The sequence below is a fragment of the Corvus cornix genome, chromosome 19 (genome assembly GCF_000738735.6).
Source record: "Corvus cornix cornix isolate S_Up_H32 chromosome 19, ASM73873v5, whole genome shotgun sequence".
In the NCBI taxonomy this organism is placed as follows: domain Eukaryota; kingdom Metazoa; phylum Chordata; class Aves; order Passeriformes; family Corvidae; genus Corvus; species Corvus cornix.
The window spans coordinates 9,086,138-9,105,220 of NC_046348.1; the positions used below are offsets into that span (position 1 = coordinate 9,086,138).

The 19,083-nt window shown below is 41.3% G+C and overlaps 1 protein-coding gene across 1 annotated transcript in view; it reads right to left on the reverse strand.

Annotated features, from left to right (window-relative positions):
- The window catches only part of BCAS3 (BCAS3 microtubule associated cell migration factor), a 300,122-nt gene that overhangs the window by 224,067 nt on the left and 56,972 nt on the right, over positions 1–19,083 (reverse strand). Inside the window, 2 exon segments of the mRNA XM_039562815.1 lie at positions 2,058–2,191; positions 13,081–13,174. Of these exon segments, the coding sequence (XP_039418749.1) occupies positions 2,058–2,191; positions 13,081–13,174 (228 nt within the window).

Consider the following 19,083-nt stretch of genomic DNA (forward strand, 5'->3'; position numbering starts at 1 on the left):
TGACCTTTAAGACCATTGGCCTTGATTCACAGTTAGTTTTAAACCAGGGGGAAAAAAAAGAAAAAAGGAAAAAGGGCTGGTAGCAAATGTATAAATACTGTTCTAACCAGAAAGGAGGTACAGAGGCTCCCAGTGTGGGCTGCACTGAGAGTTTTATATTGAACAGTCTGCAAAATTCTTGTCTAATGCTCCTCATACGTGAAATTCACACAACAAAAGAGCAGCACCAGCAAACTCTCCTCTCACTGAACAGCTACAAGTGCTGTTATTCCAAAAGAAAAAAGTAAAACAATCCATCTTACTAAATAAAAATTTCAAATTATGTGTGTTGAGAATCACAGGTACCAAAGCAATATTGTTTAATTATCTAGGGAGTTGTGAAATCCACCAACACACCTCAGACTGGTTAGAATTTTCTCCATTTTATGCCATTCCAAAAGCTATACTGTTCACATCCCAAATGAAAACTGTGTGGCAAACTAGGAAAAAATTTTACTATGTTGATTCTGAGAATTTTAATGCAATGCTTTCACAGAGATGCTAATACTATATCCCAAAAAACCATGTATCAATAAGGGTTTCTTCTCTAAAACATGCTCTGTTTGGTTTCCAATGTGTGCCTTGAAAACAAATTTATCAGCTGTAAAAACCAGAAGAACATCTTTGTTCCTCATGACTGAAGTCCTGTGCTTTGGGCTTCAATATTGAGTCTTTGTATGAAGGGAGAACAAAAATAACTCTAAAACATTAAACACATTATAGAACATGCCCAAGTAGATGGCAGAGTATGTGTATACACACAGATCTCATTGCTCTTTGTAGTATTTATAAAAATTACTTGTTAGTACTATATATATTATCCCAATTGAACAGTTTTTTCTAATTTCCTCTCACTTTCCAGATTGGTTATTCCTTCTTACAGTAAACCATTGCCTCTAACAGCAATTACACTTCTCCAGAATGGTAGCAGGAAAGCTTTAGAGTATTTAAAATATCAGTAAAGCAAATTCACCCAGATCAAAACTTTATCAGCCACTGCTACGTTCAATAAAGCTTTCACATTCTACTTGTTACAAAGGTATGGCAAGAAACTTAAAAGGAAACTGCTCAACTCATAGGGAAAAAAAAAAGGTTTGAAGGAACTGTAATCAGGGTACCAGAACCACCCGAGCTCCCAGTGCCAGGGTCATAATCACAGAGCCCCAGGCTCTCCCTGTCACAGTGCTTTACGTCTGCCAGGCTGTCACAAGTCTGTGCTTTCTGTGTGTAATTGCATCAGCAAGTGCAATACCCATTTCTTACCCTGTGGTGACATTTTTATTCCTGTATTTAAAGCAGGTTCCTCAGCAGTTACTCAGTGCTCCAAAGGTGAGGCTCTGTTGGTGCCCAAAAGCGTCGCCGCCAAGGACTCGAGCAGAACGTGCTGCTGCCACAGCCACAGCCACAGCCACAGCCACAGCCACAGCCACAGCCACAGCCACGGCAGTGAGAGCCAGCTCGCTTTTCCCCCTCCACCAGCAAATCACTTTACTGAGCATTGTTTAAAATACAATTGCAGACTTTTCCACCCTTGGATAATATCCTTAGTTTTCCATCTCTGAGAGGGGGATTTTTCAACTGGGAAGTTAAACTGGGAAGTCTCTGCAGGTTCCCCCACCTTGGTAAGAAAAGTTAATCACAGCCTTTTGATTAACTCTTCCTTTCAACTCTTTAATTGTCTGTCTGTGGCTTTTACCATCAGAGTCAAGCAAACGCTGACAGTTCCTTCACAGGCACGAGACAAATGCTGAACATGTTACATGAGAAAAGGTTAAGTGCAAACACAGCCAATAATCAGGGCTCTTTGGAGGCAGTGCCAGATCTGAATAAATCTGACAGCACCTCATTGCAAAGGGCAAGAATTTATTATTGTCCAGGTTAAACGCTCTGCTCTTATCCCTTCTGTGGCTGGAGCACAAGAAAGGCTCTTTGTGTGCTGAAACAAACATTAAAGTGCCAACATACACAGAATGTATAAGGTGTCTGGGGATTATTCTTCAGCAAAGAGTTTAACTTACTTTGGCTTCAGTCTCTCCCCTGTGAAGTGTGTACAAATGATGGACGGCACTTTGTGATGATGACCAAGGATGTGTCAGGATTTGAAAAACATGGAAATCATGGCCTAACGTGTCAGTGGTGACCAGCAACATCCCTGGGTAAAAAAAAAAAGAGAAAAGAAACACAAAAGCACAAGAGATTAATCACTGCAAAAGAAGAGGCTTAAAATGTCTATTTAAAAAACACTGAATGTGGCTTACATTTGGGGTTTGGAAACAAGAAAACACAGATAATTACTGAACTGAAAGGGATTCACCTCATAAAAATGAATCAGAACTTCAACTGAAATCATATTCACAGTACTTAAGTATCATATCACTACTACTTAAGTATTAATATATTATTAAGATAACTTTACAACACAAATCTATAAAAACATCTGAAAACTCTGAATATTCCAACTAGATTTTAGAACTGTGTAACCAATATGAAGCATTGAAGTGATGAATGTTATAGTGAAACCCCAAAATGCTCTTCCCTGGGCAAGAGCCAGTCTAAAAAAGATTGATGTCTCCACAGTAACAATTTTTGGAAGAAGAGATTATCGAAATCCAGCCAAAAGAGCCCATAGCAAACCAATCCTGAAGAAACATCATGAAAGAAACTGTCTGATTTATTGGTGAAAGTCAGCAAATCAGAGTTGAGAGCTTTCAAATGAAACATTAAATGAGGTACCAACTTCATTGAAAACAGGTCACTGGTGGAGGTACTGAAATGATTCAATTAGAAGATCAGCAGAACCACAGTAACTTACATTTGCTATTTGCTTTTTTATCCCACAATGTGTCAGCCCATAACCCAGTTTTTAAACATTTACAAACGTATTTGAATACCAAAAATCAAGTATTTTTGTACATATGAGGAAAATACAGCATCATGGCAGAACTTAGGACTACAGTTACAAACTACAGATTTATTTTTCTGTTATTAATGAAATTTAATAAATTATCACCCAAACCTCTGACATTTAATTAACATCAGGTACAAAGCAATTTTAGCAGTTTAACAGTGACATTCTGAATAATTTTCAAGGTACCCATGTATTAAAGAAAAACCAGGAGTTCCCACACAGGTCTGTTGCAACAATCCTCCACATAAAGCACAACTGAAATCTTTTATTCTGCAGGAAGATAACTCAGTTCCCATGTTTTACAGGACACTTATTCACAGAATAAATGGTTATCTTATTTCTTCCATAAATGAGTGTTTGCTGTCTTAGTGAACTCACAGGTGGCACCAGGAATTGTCTTTCCCTCTGCTGCCCCAGATACCAACAGGACACGTTCGAAACCTCTCACAAGTTACCACTGAAGTCCTACCTTATGACACTTGGAAAAATTTAGAATTAACCTGGAAAAAGTGTACCAAGCAGCAGAGTACAGATGAAGTGTAATTAGCTTTTCTACTGGACCACCACTACATCACTAGATCAGTACCCTGAGTGTTTTCCCTCCTTGGCAATCCTGGAATCCAAGAGATTGGGTCCTTTAGGCCCAGACAGAAAAATTTCAGTGGCCAGAGGCTTGACCTTGTGGGCCCAACATCCTGACTCCCCACCCAGGGCAACATGGCACCCTGTATGGCACCAACAGGGCACACCTCAGCTTCTCTTAAATCTCCCGAAAGAGGGATCCTGTGAAGGCAAACAGCACTTCCAAGGCGATGAGGCCCACCAGCAGCAAGGTACAAAACCAGAGAAATCCAAATTGCACTTGGAGACAAGACTGCCTACAAGCTTCCCCTCAGCTTGACCACTGAGGCTGGCAGGGCCTGGGCCCGGCAAGGCCACCCACGCTGCACCCAGGCATTTCCTGCAGCTCACACAAACGCACCATCTCACATCTGAGCTCAGCAAGATTCCCTCCAGCAGACACACTTTTACTGTTCCTGGCTGTTCCTCCGGCCCCGAGTGTTAGAAATGAAAGGGAGTTTGTTATGGAGCTGAGAAACCCGGGAGAGCATTGGGGTATTATGTTTGGGCGGTAAGGCATGTGAGCTGAGGTTGGTCTGGATGTTAATGTTGGCTTAACTGGCAATTTCCTTGATTTGTAGTGACTGTGTTGATAGGAAATACAGCTCAAGTTGCTCTGGTGCAAGGCAGCCAAGCCTTTCGTGTGGGATTATGCACACAATTTGCATTAATTCTGTTCTGCAACATCACAAACTACACTTCCCTTCTAGTGAAGTGTGCGGTCCTCAATAATATATAGCATTTCCAGCAGAGAAAGCTGGAAGCAAAGAGGGGTTTGTGTGCTGGAATTAGGCTGCTGCTGTTACTGGAGCAAGGATATTCCAAAAGATCTAATTCAACCCAGTAAGAATTTATCTTCTCTGTTCCCACAGAGAAGATAAATTCTCTCCTCATGCATTTGACAATTTTTCTCTCCTCATGCATTTGACAGCTTTATATGGAAGTGATGGGTACTTTGGGTCCTTTTGTGCTCTTATTCCCAATGGAAAGGACCTTTGGAAAAGGAGAAGCTGGAGGAGATGGATCCATAAGACTTCTCTCAATGCTGAGCAGACAGGCTCTGCAAGCAGATATTTTTTCTTCCCCCAAGGCTTGAGAAGTCTTTTATAAATACAGACCCGTGGCTGAGTGCACCCAGAGATCCCAGCAGAGCGGTCTTTGTGTGGATCCCAGCACACGGAGCACAGAAGATCATAAAAAAACCTCGAAATGCGCCAAAAATCTGTCTGGAACTGGAGATAAAAAGCTGTGTGATAATCCCGAGCCAGTGAAAACACCGGGATCACCATCCTGCGTTGTCCATGCAATCCATGGTGTTCAGCTCAGCGGGATCTGGTTTCCAGCGCTGGCGAGAGCTGCAGGTGTCTGCGGGCGGCACAAGGAGGGTATCATCCCACCCTGCTCCTCACAGGCTTCTTCCCAACCCTACAGCCCTGTCTGTAGGCTGAGCAGGGCTCACCCTGGCCACAGGGCTCACCCTGGCCACAAACACCACAACCTGCAGCACACAAGCCCCCAGAGCCCACGGTGGTCCCTGTTTGTTCCCTCAGTGACACCTCAGATCCCAACGGCCGCAGCCGTGACGTTCACTCGTCTACCTGCGGCTCTGAGCAGTTCCAGATGATGCTCCCAACTCCTGGTTCCATGTGTGCTTTGCCTTTGGGTTTTCTGGTTTTGGTTTGGGGTTTCTTTTCTCTGTTTTTGCTAACTTGAAGGAGTACAGAGGTGAAAGATAATACATTTGTGGCTGGAAAGGAATTGGCTTAAAAATAGAAAGATGGGTGGTATCTGATTTGGCAGTTTGTGTCTAAGCTAAACTCCTGCTGGCTGCACTGTTTGGAATAAATGCATTTATTAGACGAAAGCCCAGGGAAAACAGGCCTTTGACTTGTATTAGAGACTCTTTTTCAGTAAGTTAAAGAAGGACCTTTCACACCCACATTTGCACTTGAAGTACAAATATATTCTGGCAGGACTTGTATCAACACAGAGGTCCCAAGCACAACACCACAGATGGGAAAGAACGTGTATTTATAAATCAGCATTTGAAATCTCTTCCTCACTCCTGTTATTCACACAATAAATCACCCGTGTTTCAGAACACTGGGCTGGGGTTTGTGGTGGGATTTTCCAGCTCTCATTACTTCATACTGAAGAATCCCAGTTTCCCATTATCACAGCTCAGCCATTTCATTTCTCTCTCCATCTCTCTGCAGCATCCCAGCAAGAATACCTAATCCCAGTGGAGGAGTACGAACTGGAATCCTGGTCCTACCTCACTTTCACTTTCACGTGCAGGAAACTTCAACTCAAGCTTTGTAAGCGGCCTTGTGACAGTTTTCCCAAAGAGTTGTTTAGACGGAAATACAGGTTAAAGCTGTGCTAAGTTCAGTCCAAATGTTTTCTCTTATGAGGGACTTTATGGATAAATAATCAGAGATGAAAAGTGAATAATTCTTGAGGATTTCCTGCTTATTTTTCAAACTGGCATTAATCCCTGTTTAACAGATAACAGCTGAAATCCATTGGAAGTCTTGCATACACAGGACCCAGTGGAAATTTACGTGTAAACCAGACTTTATTTAGTGTATATCTCACTGCAAAAATTCTGATTTTGCTTATCCACAGTGCGAGGGTGCAGCCAGATTAAATTAATGACTGTTTTACTGTGTGGTTGTTTTAAATCCACAGAGATTATTAAAATCCAGCTTAAAAGAAACAGATATCCTAGATGGGAAAAAAAAAAATCAGCAAAGCTTTGTTTTACCTGCCCTAATTTACAGCTTCCTACTTTTCCTGCATTCTGTTTGGGAAACAATCAGCTTCTTTCAGGATAGAACTAAAAACACGAGGAATATATGCATAAAAGGAAAAACCAGTACAGATGTAGACTGTGGGTTAAGAGCTATTTATGCAGTATCAGAAGACTAAACCAGACTCTGGCCTGGCCATAAACTAAGCCCACGCCCTAAATGAGGTGCCAAGCCACAAAAAGCATTTGCGTCAACTGGGAATACAAGGAAAAGAAGGACTTCTAATTATAGGGCCTGGAAGCGGAAGCCGGGAGCGATTAGGAGCTGAGGCTGCGCCGTGTTTATCTGGGAGCTTCCTCCCCTCGCTCCCGGCCACCTCTGACAGATGAGGCTTGGCCTGCAGGGTGGGACTGGAGCTGCTGATGGGACACAGAGTTCTCCGGGCACCGAGCTCCTGGCAGCCCCGTGGGCAAATTAGAGAGTGCTGGGGAAGCTGAGCAGCCCCACCACATCCTATTTATAACACCTCCCTAATTGCAGAGCTGTTGATTGCGTGCATATAAATGAGGTCCGCACAGCTTTGGAGTTTCACCAGGAGCTTCCCTTCAATTTTCCGAGGGACAGAAGGGTTTCCATCTCCCCAAACTGTGTCACCCTGCCAGTACTCACTGAAGGACTCAACACCTTCCGGCTACGGTGGATTTATTTTCAAAACACCAAGGGCACGAGTGCTGGGAATCAGGCACCCGTCTGCATGGAGGAAACGCGTATCCATGGATAGACTGAATTCAGGAATGCAACTCTTTCATTTCCATGCCTGGCCACAGACAGACCAGTCCAGCCACTGCACCAACTCACTGTCTGTCCAAAAAGTGATTCAAAATATGAACTTCTCACACTTCAGTTTTGAAATCTGAACTTGGATGCCACACAAGGCTGGTACTGAGCTTTGGAGGTTCCCAAATTAGAGGCTCAGAGCGCTCAGGGGAACCACAGCGACTTAGAGCCGCTCCTGGTTCACATATGGATTTTTCCTGGCATTCCCACCTTCCACAAGCTCACTGGGACAGGATTCCTGTCCCACTGCAGCTCCCTGGGCTGAGCAGTCACATTCATATCTTGTGTGACAAAGTTTATAAGGCCCATGGTTTTCTGAAGCATCTGACCCGACCCAGAACAGCAGCTTTATTTATACTCACTTAACTCCTCTCCCAGGCAAGTGAAAATACAGCCAAACATCAGAGCTGCTCGGCCCCTGGATACTCCAAGCGGACCATGTGCTACAGTTACAAAACTGGGTCTCAGAAAACCTTAACTAAATAATGAAATTCTGATTTTAGCAAAATTCACCACAAAATAAACACAAGTACGTAAACATTTAATATAAATATTTTTAAAATCCCAAGAAGTCAAAAGAAAGTGAAGCAAAATAAAATATTATTTTATGAATAAATAACTCCCTATGACTCTTCTAACTCCTAAAACAATCCATGGCTACAGGTCTTCCTTCACAACCAACCCAAAATGCAACACTTGATCAAGCCATCAATCATCAAGGATTCCTCCCCTCCTGGTGACATGGGACACAGGGACACAACATTTATAACTGCAACTCATTAAACTGCCTTAATTTTAATGTATTTGTCTCCCAAAGCAATAATTCAAGTTGAAAACCAGAAGAAAATGAACAGAAAAACTAAAGAACTATTCTGTCATTAAATAATTACAGCTTGTTTTACTCTCTGTGAGTGTTTTCCTGCTCACTTTCTCTGATCAATGGGGAAAAAATTTGTGCAGAGATGTTCCAATTTCACCCTCTTTAACTATTAACTCAAGGCCACCATCACGTTTCAATATAGAACATTAAAATAATCAGAGCAATTTCAGGTCTGTTAAAGGTGCAGTCAGGCATCCCAAGGGGGACACAGTTTACTCTGTTTTACTGCTGGCCCAACATTAATTTTCTCGTTATTAATGGGTGGAAAATCTCTTTTGTAGCCAAGGAAGCGTAATTATTTTAAATTTTCAATGTCTTGCACTTCACAGCTCTCAGCTGCCAAGCTGGAATGAGCAACACTTCTGGAAAGCAGATCATTTATTTACCACATTTAAAAGAAAAAAAAACCCCAGATATTTATAAACCAGCACCATTTCTTAGCTGTTTACTAATTGAGAATCTTATTTGAAAACTTTCCTCTTTGACACTAAAATTGGAACGTACCTGCCCCATCCCATTGATTTAACAGCTGGTCCTACTCCCAAATTGAGTGTGGATGTAGCTACAGCTACAGAACTGTTTTAATTATTGTATTTTCAGTTTGTTTTAAGGGCTTGTATTGAAGAATAGGGTGTCTTTCACTCCCTCTAGATGGGTGAGAAGCCAGGATCGAGTCCTACAGCTGGAAAACCGCTCCATGCTGCATTTGAGCGTAGAGAAAAGCTTCTACTGGGAAAAGCTGATCCAGTAGGAGAAGACTATCAGGCAGCTTTTGTAACAAAATGTCCTTTTCAGAGGCTCTAAGGCTACTTACTTGCCTTAACAAATTGGCAATTGAAGCAGAAGCTCTAAAAAAATCAAATAGGGGATAATTCTCATCTTTCCTGGCTGCCCACAGGGTTTGTTGTACATATAGTTCTTGGCAGTGCCTCAGCCTGCCGGGGAAACGAGGCACAAACCTTCCAAAACCAGGAAGGAATGATTTAAACAACCTCTGAATAGACATGAAAACTTCTACACTTAACTTGCCTCCCAAACCAGACACAAGGAATGGAGAGGTTTGTATGGATGCTCCTGGAAATCCTGTCTGGAGCCCAGGAGGCCACGTCGAGGTCAGGCTCTGCACTGACCACAGGACACCACAGGAATTGGGATCCCAGCACAATTCCCTGCTCTGGTGGCCTCAGAAGCTCAGCCCAGCTTCCAGAATTATTCACTGCATTGGTCTGCATAACTCAAGGCTCCCATGGAAAGTGGAACTCCAGACAATCATGAAGATGTCCTGGCGTCCTCCAACACCAAACTCAAAGCTCAAACACCAAGGCTCCACAACTATTGATCATATCTAAAACTTAGGGCTGATTTCTTCACACTTTATTTCATCTATAAATTGTGAAAATGACATCTCCACAGGTTTTTATGTTCCACTTGTTCCCACATTGCATCCTCAAGGCCTCGTGCCCAAACCATGCCCTTCTTGGGGAGCCCAGAGGATCTGGCCCTTCCTCCCCTCTGCAGGGGCAGCAGAAAGAAACTTCATGGGCTGAATGAACAGATTGTCCATTAGCTGGGGATAAAATGATGTTAGAGACAGCAAAATGAATATGATTTTAAAGCCTTCACTAGAACTGTCCCCAACCATCTAAAATTTAAGTTATAAACCACAGCTGCTGTCCAGATCCTGTACAAAAAGCTTACCAAAAATCAAGATTAATGGGTGCAATGATCAATACCTTTGACATCCAAAAAGTTGCTTTGAATGGGAATAACTACAGGTGATTACGAAATGTTTCCCTAGGCATGAAAAGAAAAGGGCCAAGCTGAATTGGGTCACACATTTGTTGGCTGAAAACTGCAGTGTTGGGGACATCTAAGACTTGGTGACAAAAATCTCATTAACGAAAAAGCACTTTCTTAGGCAACAATCACAAAATACATTATTTCCATCTAAAAATGTGATCATATCGCTATGCTCACTGTTTTTTACTGGAAATAAACCATGGAAAGTAAAAACTGTGATTTATTAGTTCTGCCTTGATACACAATTCAACTTCCTTCTCTCCCTCGGTGTCTGCAGGAACTGGCAGCTTTTGGGTAAAACACTTTCATTTGTTGCATCAAACCCAGTCCAATCAGTAACTCAAGTTAACCTAAAAAGAATATTCATCCTTGTGCTTCATACTTCTAGAAATCCTGAAAAATCCCAATTTTATGACCCTAAACCACTCCAAATAAACAGAATGCATGTGTCAGCCACAACGGTGACTCCGAGCACTCAGAAATAAGCTCCATTTTCCAGTATCAAAAATCCTGTCCCACACCAGCCACGTTTTGTAGACAAAAGATATTAATGTAGGCAACAGATTTGGGCCTTAAAAAAATAATAAATGTAGAGAAAGAAATAAAAATGAGGAGGTTGGTTATTTTGGGGCCTGTTGATAACATTTCTGCAGAGATGAGCAGCTGGTCTAGGCTGAAACATCCATTTCCTGTCCCATTTACAACCCAGCATCGTTTATTTTATGAGGAGGGAGGTAAAAAGAAATTCCCTGAGTTCTACCCCTGTCATCTGTATTAAACCCTTGATCTCTGTAATGTTCAAATTACAAATAGTTCACTTTGCTCCTTTACCAGCTTCTTCCAAATACCAGTAAGAAATACCTAGATATTACAAATATAAACATTCCACATTGAACTGAAGAATTAAAATAAAAATACCAGTATTTTCAGCAAAATATAATTAAGCTTGGCACGGCTGTTAACTTTTCTGTTTTCCTGGAGGATGGAGGCAAAACTTACAGGTTATCATGAAATCTGGGTAATAGAACCGGTAAATAAGGTAGAAATCTCTCTGTCTGGAACTGATTTCTGAAGCACTGATCTGATTTCCTTCCTTACAGACTCTGTTTTTACTGTATTATCTATGGCTGTGCAGAACTTGCCCAAGTGTAGACAACAACATATTTAGCAAATCATATTCAGCTTCAGCACAAATAAAACATCTATAATTTGCTTTTAAATGTGGTGGAGTAAAGACAATTGCCTGAAATAAAGCTGCATTTATTCAAATTACTTTATTCAAATTACTCTCAAAAGCACATGTAACAATCCCTGTAGTATGGAGAGAAGGGGATCATTTACACACAAGTTGGTTTTAATTATCACAGTCCAAAAAGGCCTTTATACCTCTGATCTGCCCAAATGAAGGGAGGATTCTGCTTGTTTTTAACACGGTAAAAATCTATAAAGGGATCCTCCCAAAACTCAGACCTGAGCACCTGTGCAGCTCCTGGGCTGAAACACGATGGAATTAAGAGGTTTATCAGCCCCAGAAAGTAAAATTTTCAGTGAAACAGAGCAGTGCTCCCTGTCTGCCTCCCCAGCACAGCTTTGCAGTCGCTGTGATCTGGTGCAGACACACAGACACTGCCTGAAATTAGGAGTAAAAGTGGGGTTTCAGAGCAAGCAGCCAAGGACAGTATCAAAAGCCACCTCTTGTTTTGTTCCCTGTAATGAGCTCAGCCTGATTGCCAATAGAACACTAGAGAATGGGCTGGGATGATGTTACAGCCCTGGCTTCAAACAAAACCCTGCCTTGATGTTAAATAAAGAACACAGAACCCTGGGCTAAGTGCTGCTCTCACTGGAGGCAGCTGAGGGAAGAGTCCTCTGCTGGTTTGTCCCCATCCCTCCTGCAAATCTCCCGCAGCACACAGCATTTGCAAGCAGCCAAAAATAACACCACTTAAAGAAGTGTTTTGCCATTAAACACCATTAGATCTAAGTGTCACTCTCTAAATTATTGTCATTCCAGTACCTGAGCAAACCAAAGAACTTCATCATAATACAAGTACCCAGCAATTTGCAAAAATATCCTTCCTTTTGAAAAATAACAAGTTAATTTGGTTTTGCATAGACATTCTGCTGCCCTTTAAATATACACAATCCTAAAAACCCTCTCAAGGAGGCAATTAATTAATATCTATTTAGCATTCTAATTTAAGCAGCTGTATTTATTTCACTTATTTATTTCACTTAATTAGCATTGCTCCACTCTGGGTATCATCCTTCTTCCAGAGCACAAAGCAAAATAACTGTTCTGGAATAGAGGATTCTCAGTTCACTGCGCAGAGCTCCACAAAAAATTCCCTTCCAAGAAAATCCAGGCAGATGAGAATACAGCTTTTCTGTCACAAACTCCCAGTGAACTGCACTGCACTGTTAAAGAGTTCTGACACAACAGATGGGGTGTCAGAATGACACCAACTGGTCAGCAAAAGTGAAAAACATAAATGACAGACAGTCAGTTCTATTCTCTGAAATGTGACTTCACCCTCATGATCTTCATGGCATTTGCTGCATTTTAGAAATTGTTAATTTAGGCAATGGAAGCTGTTCATTCTCTGACCATTTCCCTCAGTGTTGCTGCAATCAGCCAGAACATTATTTATCTACAGATAATGAAATGTTAATTGTCAGATTAATAAGATCTATTAATACACAAGGTTTGTAGTTGTCCCTGCTGCCCACAGTGACTGTTCACTGATAAAAAGGAAAGAAAGAAATAGGTACTTTCGAGGAGCTTCTTACAAGTATTTTCAGATTATAGCTGATTTCACTCAGGAGAGAGGGTAAGATCACAAACTCTTCAGCAGCAAACAAATAATAAGTTACTTTAAAAACCAGTGAAACAATTTTATTTCTGTATTTATGGAGGACTGCAATTTAATCCATGTGCTGATCCTCTGGATACCTGAGTATCACAACATGTGTGCACCTGGCTGGCAGGATCCCAACACACAGGAATTCCTCAGCAGTGGAAGAGGGACTGAATCTCCTCCCTTCTACCACAGTGAAAGAGTTGCTAAAGTTTGAAATTTCCAGACAAGACAAACTGGACATCCAACCCTCCACAGAGCAGGACAGTCATGGGCACCTGCAGTGTCCCAGTGGCACCAGCAATCCCTCCAAAGCCAAGGGACACATTCCCATGGGATTTACTGCCCTGTTTATCTATCCCAATAACTGGAAAAATCTCTTACCACTGGGGTTAAAAGCCATGCAGCAAATGGGCTTCTCATGAGCAGGGAAATGGGCCACGATGCCATCGCTGTCCGAGTCCTCGCTCACCAGGACCTGGGGAACAGAACAGAGCCCAGGATTAGGAGGGAAAAACACTCCAGGGGGGAAATCCCAATTGACTGACACAGGGATTGGTTTGTAAGGTGTTCACATTCACAGCCTGTCAGCTGAACACCAGCAATGCTCAGGAATTCTTTCAGATACAGAGACATGAGACCTTCTCTAATAACCTGGGAGCAACCAGAAAGGATTATGCACTTTATGCCTGCATTTCCTATTTATTTACCTTACTCAAATTAGGGAAAATAGAAAACTATTCCTGTTTTGCTCCACAAATGATGGCTGACTGCACAGCAGCTCATTACACCATGCTGTGCAGGAAGCTCCAGTTAAAGTTTCCAATAACAAAATCACAAAATCACATCCTAGAAAGAAAAGGGAGTATTTAACCCTTACATAAATCAGCATTTTGATTCCAAGTGCACAAGGCAAATGGGTGGAAAACCAGATCAAACCCCAGAGAAAGTGCATTTGCTTTCCATGAGTCCTTCATTCAGGTGGGAATAGCACAGCTTCCATCCTGCTGTCAGTGGTGCTGGAATTGAGGGATCTGGATTTCCAAAGGATGCAAGGAATGCCAAGGGCTGGGAGTGTGTGTAGAAGCAGCTGCACTGTGGAATTCACAGTTAACATGGATTTTCTCCAACTTGAAACTGCCTCACTGAACATGAGGTAACAGTATTACAAAGGTTGTGACCAAAAAATCATGCCCTCGTAAAATACCTCCTTGTGAACAAAAAAGGAATTAAAATATATGAGAGAGTTTGCACAGCAGAGGGAAATTCAGTGGAAAAGGAAATACCTGGGCTGAGATCTGTGATGTGCAACAGCTTCTGGGAAAAGGCACAAAGAATGAGCTTTTGGGGTCTTAAACAAAAGCCAGTTTGAAGCTGATAAAACTCCTGGGCCAGTCAAACTAAAGCTGAGTGTGAGGACATACAAAGAGACAAAATATCAATGTTTAATTGTATGAAAAGCAAAGATATTCCTAGATTTATAGAAAAGAACCAGAAGATGTGTGGACAAAATCGTGCAAGAGCTGTAGGAGTGTTTTATTCCTTGATTACATCCTCTTAAAAGCTAAACTAAGTAAAACAAAAAGAAAGACCTATCAAAAAAGGACTTTAAAAAGGGGGTTCTGTGGTGAGCAAAAACCTCTTCTTACTAAGACTGTGCAAAACCACCCGTTTCAAGTTCTGAATAATTGGTCTGCCTCTTCCAAAATAATCTGCAAGGTTTTTAATACTTCCTATCCCAAACAGATATCAAAATAATTTCAAGATATTTTTCCACTTCAAAAAAACGAGGAATCATCTCCCAGAGCTTTGAGCAGTCACGGAATGGGGCTGGAGGGGCCTGGGCCTGCCTGGCTGTCAGAGCTCGGAGCTTTGGCACTGGCACACAGCACAATTATGGCTTTGCTCTCCCTCGTCAGCATTTCGTGCTCCTTCCAGAACCACGAAACCAAAGGGTCTGGAGATCTTCCGAAGGGCTTTTCAAAGGAGCACAGCTCTCCCTCAGCCCCGAGACACTGCACCCAGGCACTCCCATCCATCATTTATCACAGATCCCACTCCCAGGGAGCATGGGCTCAGCCTCAGTGTTTTGCTCTAATTAAAGAGAAATGATAATCACAAAGTAACACCACAAACCAGCTTTACGAAGAGTTTTTTTTGCGGGTCTAGCCTGCTAAATAAAAATATTCAATCAGAAATGTGTAGGTATCACAGGATCTAAATCATTGCTAGGAACAGTTATATAGGATATTCCATATGCATCATCCTCTACAGGCTGTAAACTGGATTAATTCAACATGGCTTTGAGAAAAAATAAAAATTATAAATGCACTGCTGTTATCACCCCTGCAACTAAACCCCTGTCTAACAGGCAGGAACACGGGATGGCAACATGATCCTTAAATATTTTTCCTCTGGAAACATGATACAAAGCAAAAAGTCACAACATTAAAAACTGCAAAATACCTTAGACATACAAATCTGAGAACCCAAAAAGGCCAAATCTCTCTTTGTATGTGATGTTAACTGATTCCATGCTTTCATTTGTTTTTTTGTCATTTACTGCTTAAAAAGATCTTCTTGAAAAAAAAACCCAGTGCAAAAGGAGTTGTTAAAGATCTCCCCCTTTCACTGCAAACGCGGATTTTCAGGTACAGCAGGTCAGCCTTTGCAGATTCAAACTCAAGTATGTTCATCTCCTGCACCAATCAAGTAAAGCAAAAGAAAAGCCAAAAAAACCAACCACAAAAGAACCTTCATCACTCAAAAATTTGGAAATCTTGGAGAGTGGGGAATGTGACATTCAGGGCTCCTTTCTCAGCACCTGATCTGTGTCACTCCCTGTGTCAGAATGGGCATAACTGGCTTTGGGAACACACATGGAAACAACACTTGCTTGTGCATGGAAAGATGAGAAAATATTCTTCTTCTTTTTAAAATCAGCATGAAAAAATAAATCCCTTAGGAACAGAGAAAAATGCTTTTTTTAAATCCCCAATTTCCATTGAAATTTGTCCAGTCCTCCCCCTGCTCTTCTGCACTGCACAGCTGGGGATAACAAACATCACTTTTTACAACTCCAACATTACAATGGAAGGAGGGAAAAAAAAATCCAAGGAATTGGACTTAACTACATCATCAACCAAATGTCCCTCCCAGAGATGCCACCAAACCAAAGCCTGGTCCCCATCCCAGTTCAGAGCTTGCACAGCTTTAAATCCCAGCAGGAATTTCCCTTTTTTACAGAACTTAAGGAACTCAAAATGATGCTGATACAACAGCCGGTGCTTTAGGAATATCAAACCAAACCTTCCCAATGTACCACCAGCTCCTCCAGCCAGCTGAGGGTTTCATGCCCCTGAAAACAGCAGAGTTGGGAATTTTTCCTGAAAATCAAAACAGAGGGACAATTTCCCTAATAACACATGCAAGTGCTGTCAGGGAGCTCGAGGGAAGCAGCTCATTCTCCTTCCCAGAGCATGCAGAGCCCACAGGAATCCTGAGGCTGCAATTTTCTTCCTCCCAAACAGGCTTCCTTCTCCAAGGTAGTGGCCTCTAACCACTCTGCTGTTCCGAGTAAAAAAACTTCCGAAGTCTCTCACTGAGAAAGGTTCATAAATCTCAGCATTGCTCTGGTAATCACAGAGTCACTGAGCTTCAGCACGATCCTCCCTGCAGAGCTCCCAACAAGAGACCAACACTGAGACTCTTCTACCAGGACTCTCCTGTGAACGAGCCCTCAGCTGCTCCTGATGCCCAAAATTATTTTATCAAGAGCTGCAACAGGATTTTCCCAAAAGCTGCCCAGCCAAAGAGCCCGGGGCTGGATGTGCCAAGCCAAACCAGCTCCCAAAGCAGCTCTGTTACTACAAAACTCTGAAGTTTATCAAAGATTAATCAAATCCTCTTTATCTCACTCTAAAAGAAGAGACAAAACACCGAGGGCATCGTTACATTTACTACCAGCCAGTGGTGTTTGCTTGGAGGGCAGGAGGTAACAGCAGCCAGAGCTTTTTTCTCCTGTGCCATATTTTCCTTCCTCCGTGGTATTTTCCGTACTGCTGAACAGAAGCCACTCGTAATTATGACTTTAATTATTTTAATCTTTAAAGGCAAATTACACCACTTATCCCAGTGGAGACATGTTTTTAAATAAAACATGAAAGTAACACAAATAAAAATGGACCCAAATCTAATCAGGCAGGTCCTACTCTTAATACAATTAAGAAAAGAGTAACCCCATCATCATAAAAACAAATAGGTTTGGCAATAATTATAAATATGAATATGATATCACAAATATTTGCTGTACACTTGAGATCCCCAATGCTTTAAAGAGCTGGAGTTTGATTCAGTTCCTCCACACAAAGAGCCTCCCCCAAGTTACAGCCAAGGTCAAACTTCAGTGGAAAGGGGCTAAAAGTGATAGATCTGTGGCATTAACTACTGCACTCCTTTTAATAGAATCCAGCATAAACTCAAACCAGCCTCGCGCTCAGCCTGAACCATTTATCTGAGACAAAAATGTCTTCTTGACAAAAACCAGATCTCCTTTAATAAAAGTGAGGCAGACAGTATTATGCTCTGAGGGAATCCTGTAGCTCTTTTTATATTTCTATATAAAAAGAATTCTTCTGTAATACATGTAGATATAAAAAGTGAAGAAAATTGAGGCCAAATATCTGAGCACTGGGACATCAGATCAACCTCTGCCAAAGCTGGTCCTAAAATAAAAGCCTTGGTGTTAATGACCAGTGGAATTATGTCTGTAGTTAAAGCTTTATTACTGAATATGCTTTACTCTTTGAGCTTCTTTTTGCTTCAGACCAAAGTTTCACAACAATTCCTGCTCCTGATAAGCATCTTGATGTGGTTCAATTGCTATCAACTCCTCACCAAATGAAAATGAACTTTGGAAACGGCGGCAGTCGGCTGCTTTTTTTCTGAAAATTCCTCTTTAATGCAATAAAAAGTTAATAGGGAACAGGAAAAAAAAAAACCCACCCTGATCACATTTTAAAACATAAATAGATCAACATGTTATCTTGTTTTGCTGAGCTGTTTTGAAAATATTCCCTCCAATATTTGCCTGAGCTGTGGATGAGCTGCGAGCGCGCGGCGAGATCTCATCAATCACAGCCCCGGAGAACGCAGCACCCAGAATCGAGTTCTGTATTTTTAAATGGCCACATCTTTCTCTGTCAACCAACTGTTAGATGTTGAACAGATTTACATTCAGCCCCAAAACTGGTGACTTTTGAGCAAGGTCATTATTGCAGCCTGCACGTGGGTGGCCCAGTGGATGAATTAATTAAGAATACAGAAACAAAGGTCGAAAGAAAATAATTTTTCTTTCAAACCCAAGCCAATAAAGTCTTACACATTTAATTCCAATTACTGAAAAAGAGGACATCTGTACAGCTTTAGGTTTATCCATTTCAACTAATTAAGGGATTCAAATAAATAGTCCTTCCATCTAACTGAAAAGTTTGCTAACACTTCATTAGAAGGAAGTTTAAACAAGCACACAACCTTGTTAACATATTTTGGTTTACCACAAAGTTACTTGGGCATCTCGATAATTATTTTTATTCCTTTTACAAATATCTCCTGACAGCCAACGTCAATAATTCTGCATTCCTCTGCATTTATTTAATTACCTCATAATTCAAATTTTCTTAAAGTATCACCAATTCTGAAAGTAGGAGCTATCACATAAACAACTGCTGGGGATGAGAGTTTCCTACAGTATCTACATTCATAAGGTTTATTAAAAATACTTTCCCTGCATATTTAATCCTGCAAGATTACATTAGGAGAGTTCTTTGGTCTTTAATTGTGTATTTTTCAGTGGTGAGCTTGCATTTCAGCCTCTGCCATGGCAGCACAGAGCAGGGCAGTGAATGAGATACATCGAGCTCCCCCTCACATTCCTTGTATTTGATGCCTTGGAAATGGGAGAAATGATAAAAAATTACTGAAAACTTAAAGCTGTAGTTAGCTCTCCTGGCTTGTGTCCCAAACATGTCCCTTCATCACCCTACTGGCACAGAAATTGTTATATTTGTACACAGGCACAGAGCAGCTCAGTCCACCTTTGAAAGCTGTGTGCTGTGCTTGAAATAACTGAAGAAGTACTTGGATTTACAAGACTTTAGATACATTTATTTTAAAAAAAAAAAAAAAAGCTTCTCCACTCAAACAAAATGCTTATTTCTCCTCCAAAATGATGTGTTTGCCTGCCTTAGATTTATGTCGTTGTCTTCCATTTTCTCTTTTTAAAACATATTTATTCCTTTCTCTTTCTTTACTGTATCTTACTTTACAGATATATTTAACTACTTGGAAAATGTATTCTTTCACTGCAATACCCAAATTCTTAGTCAG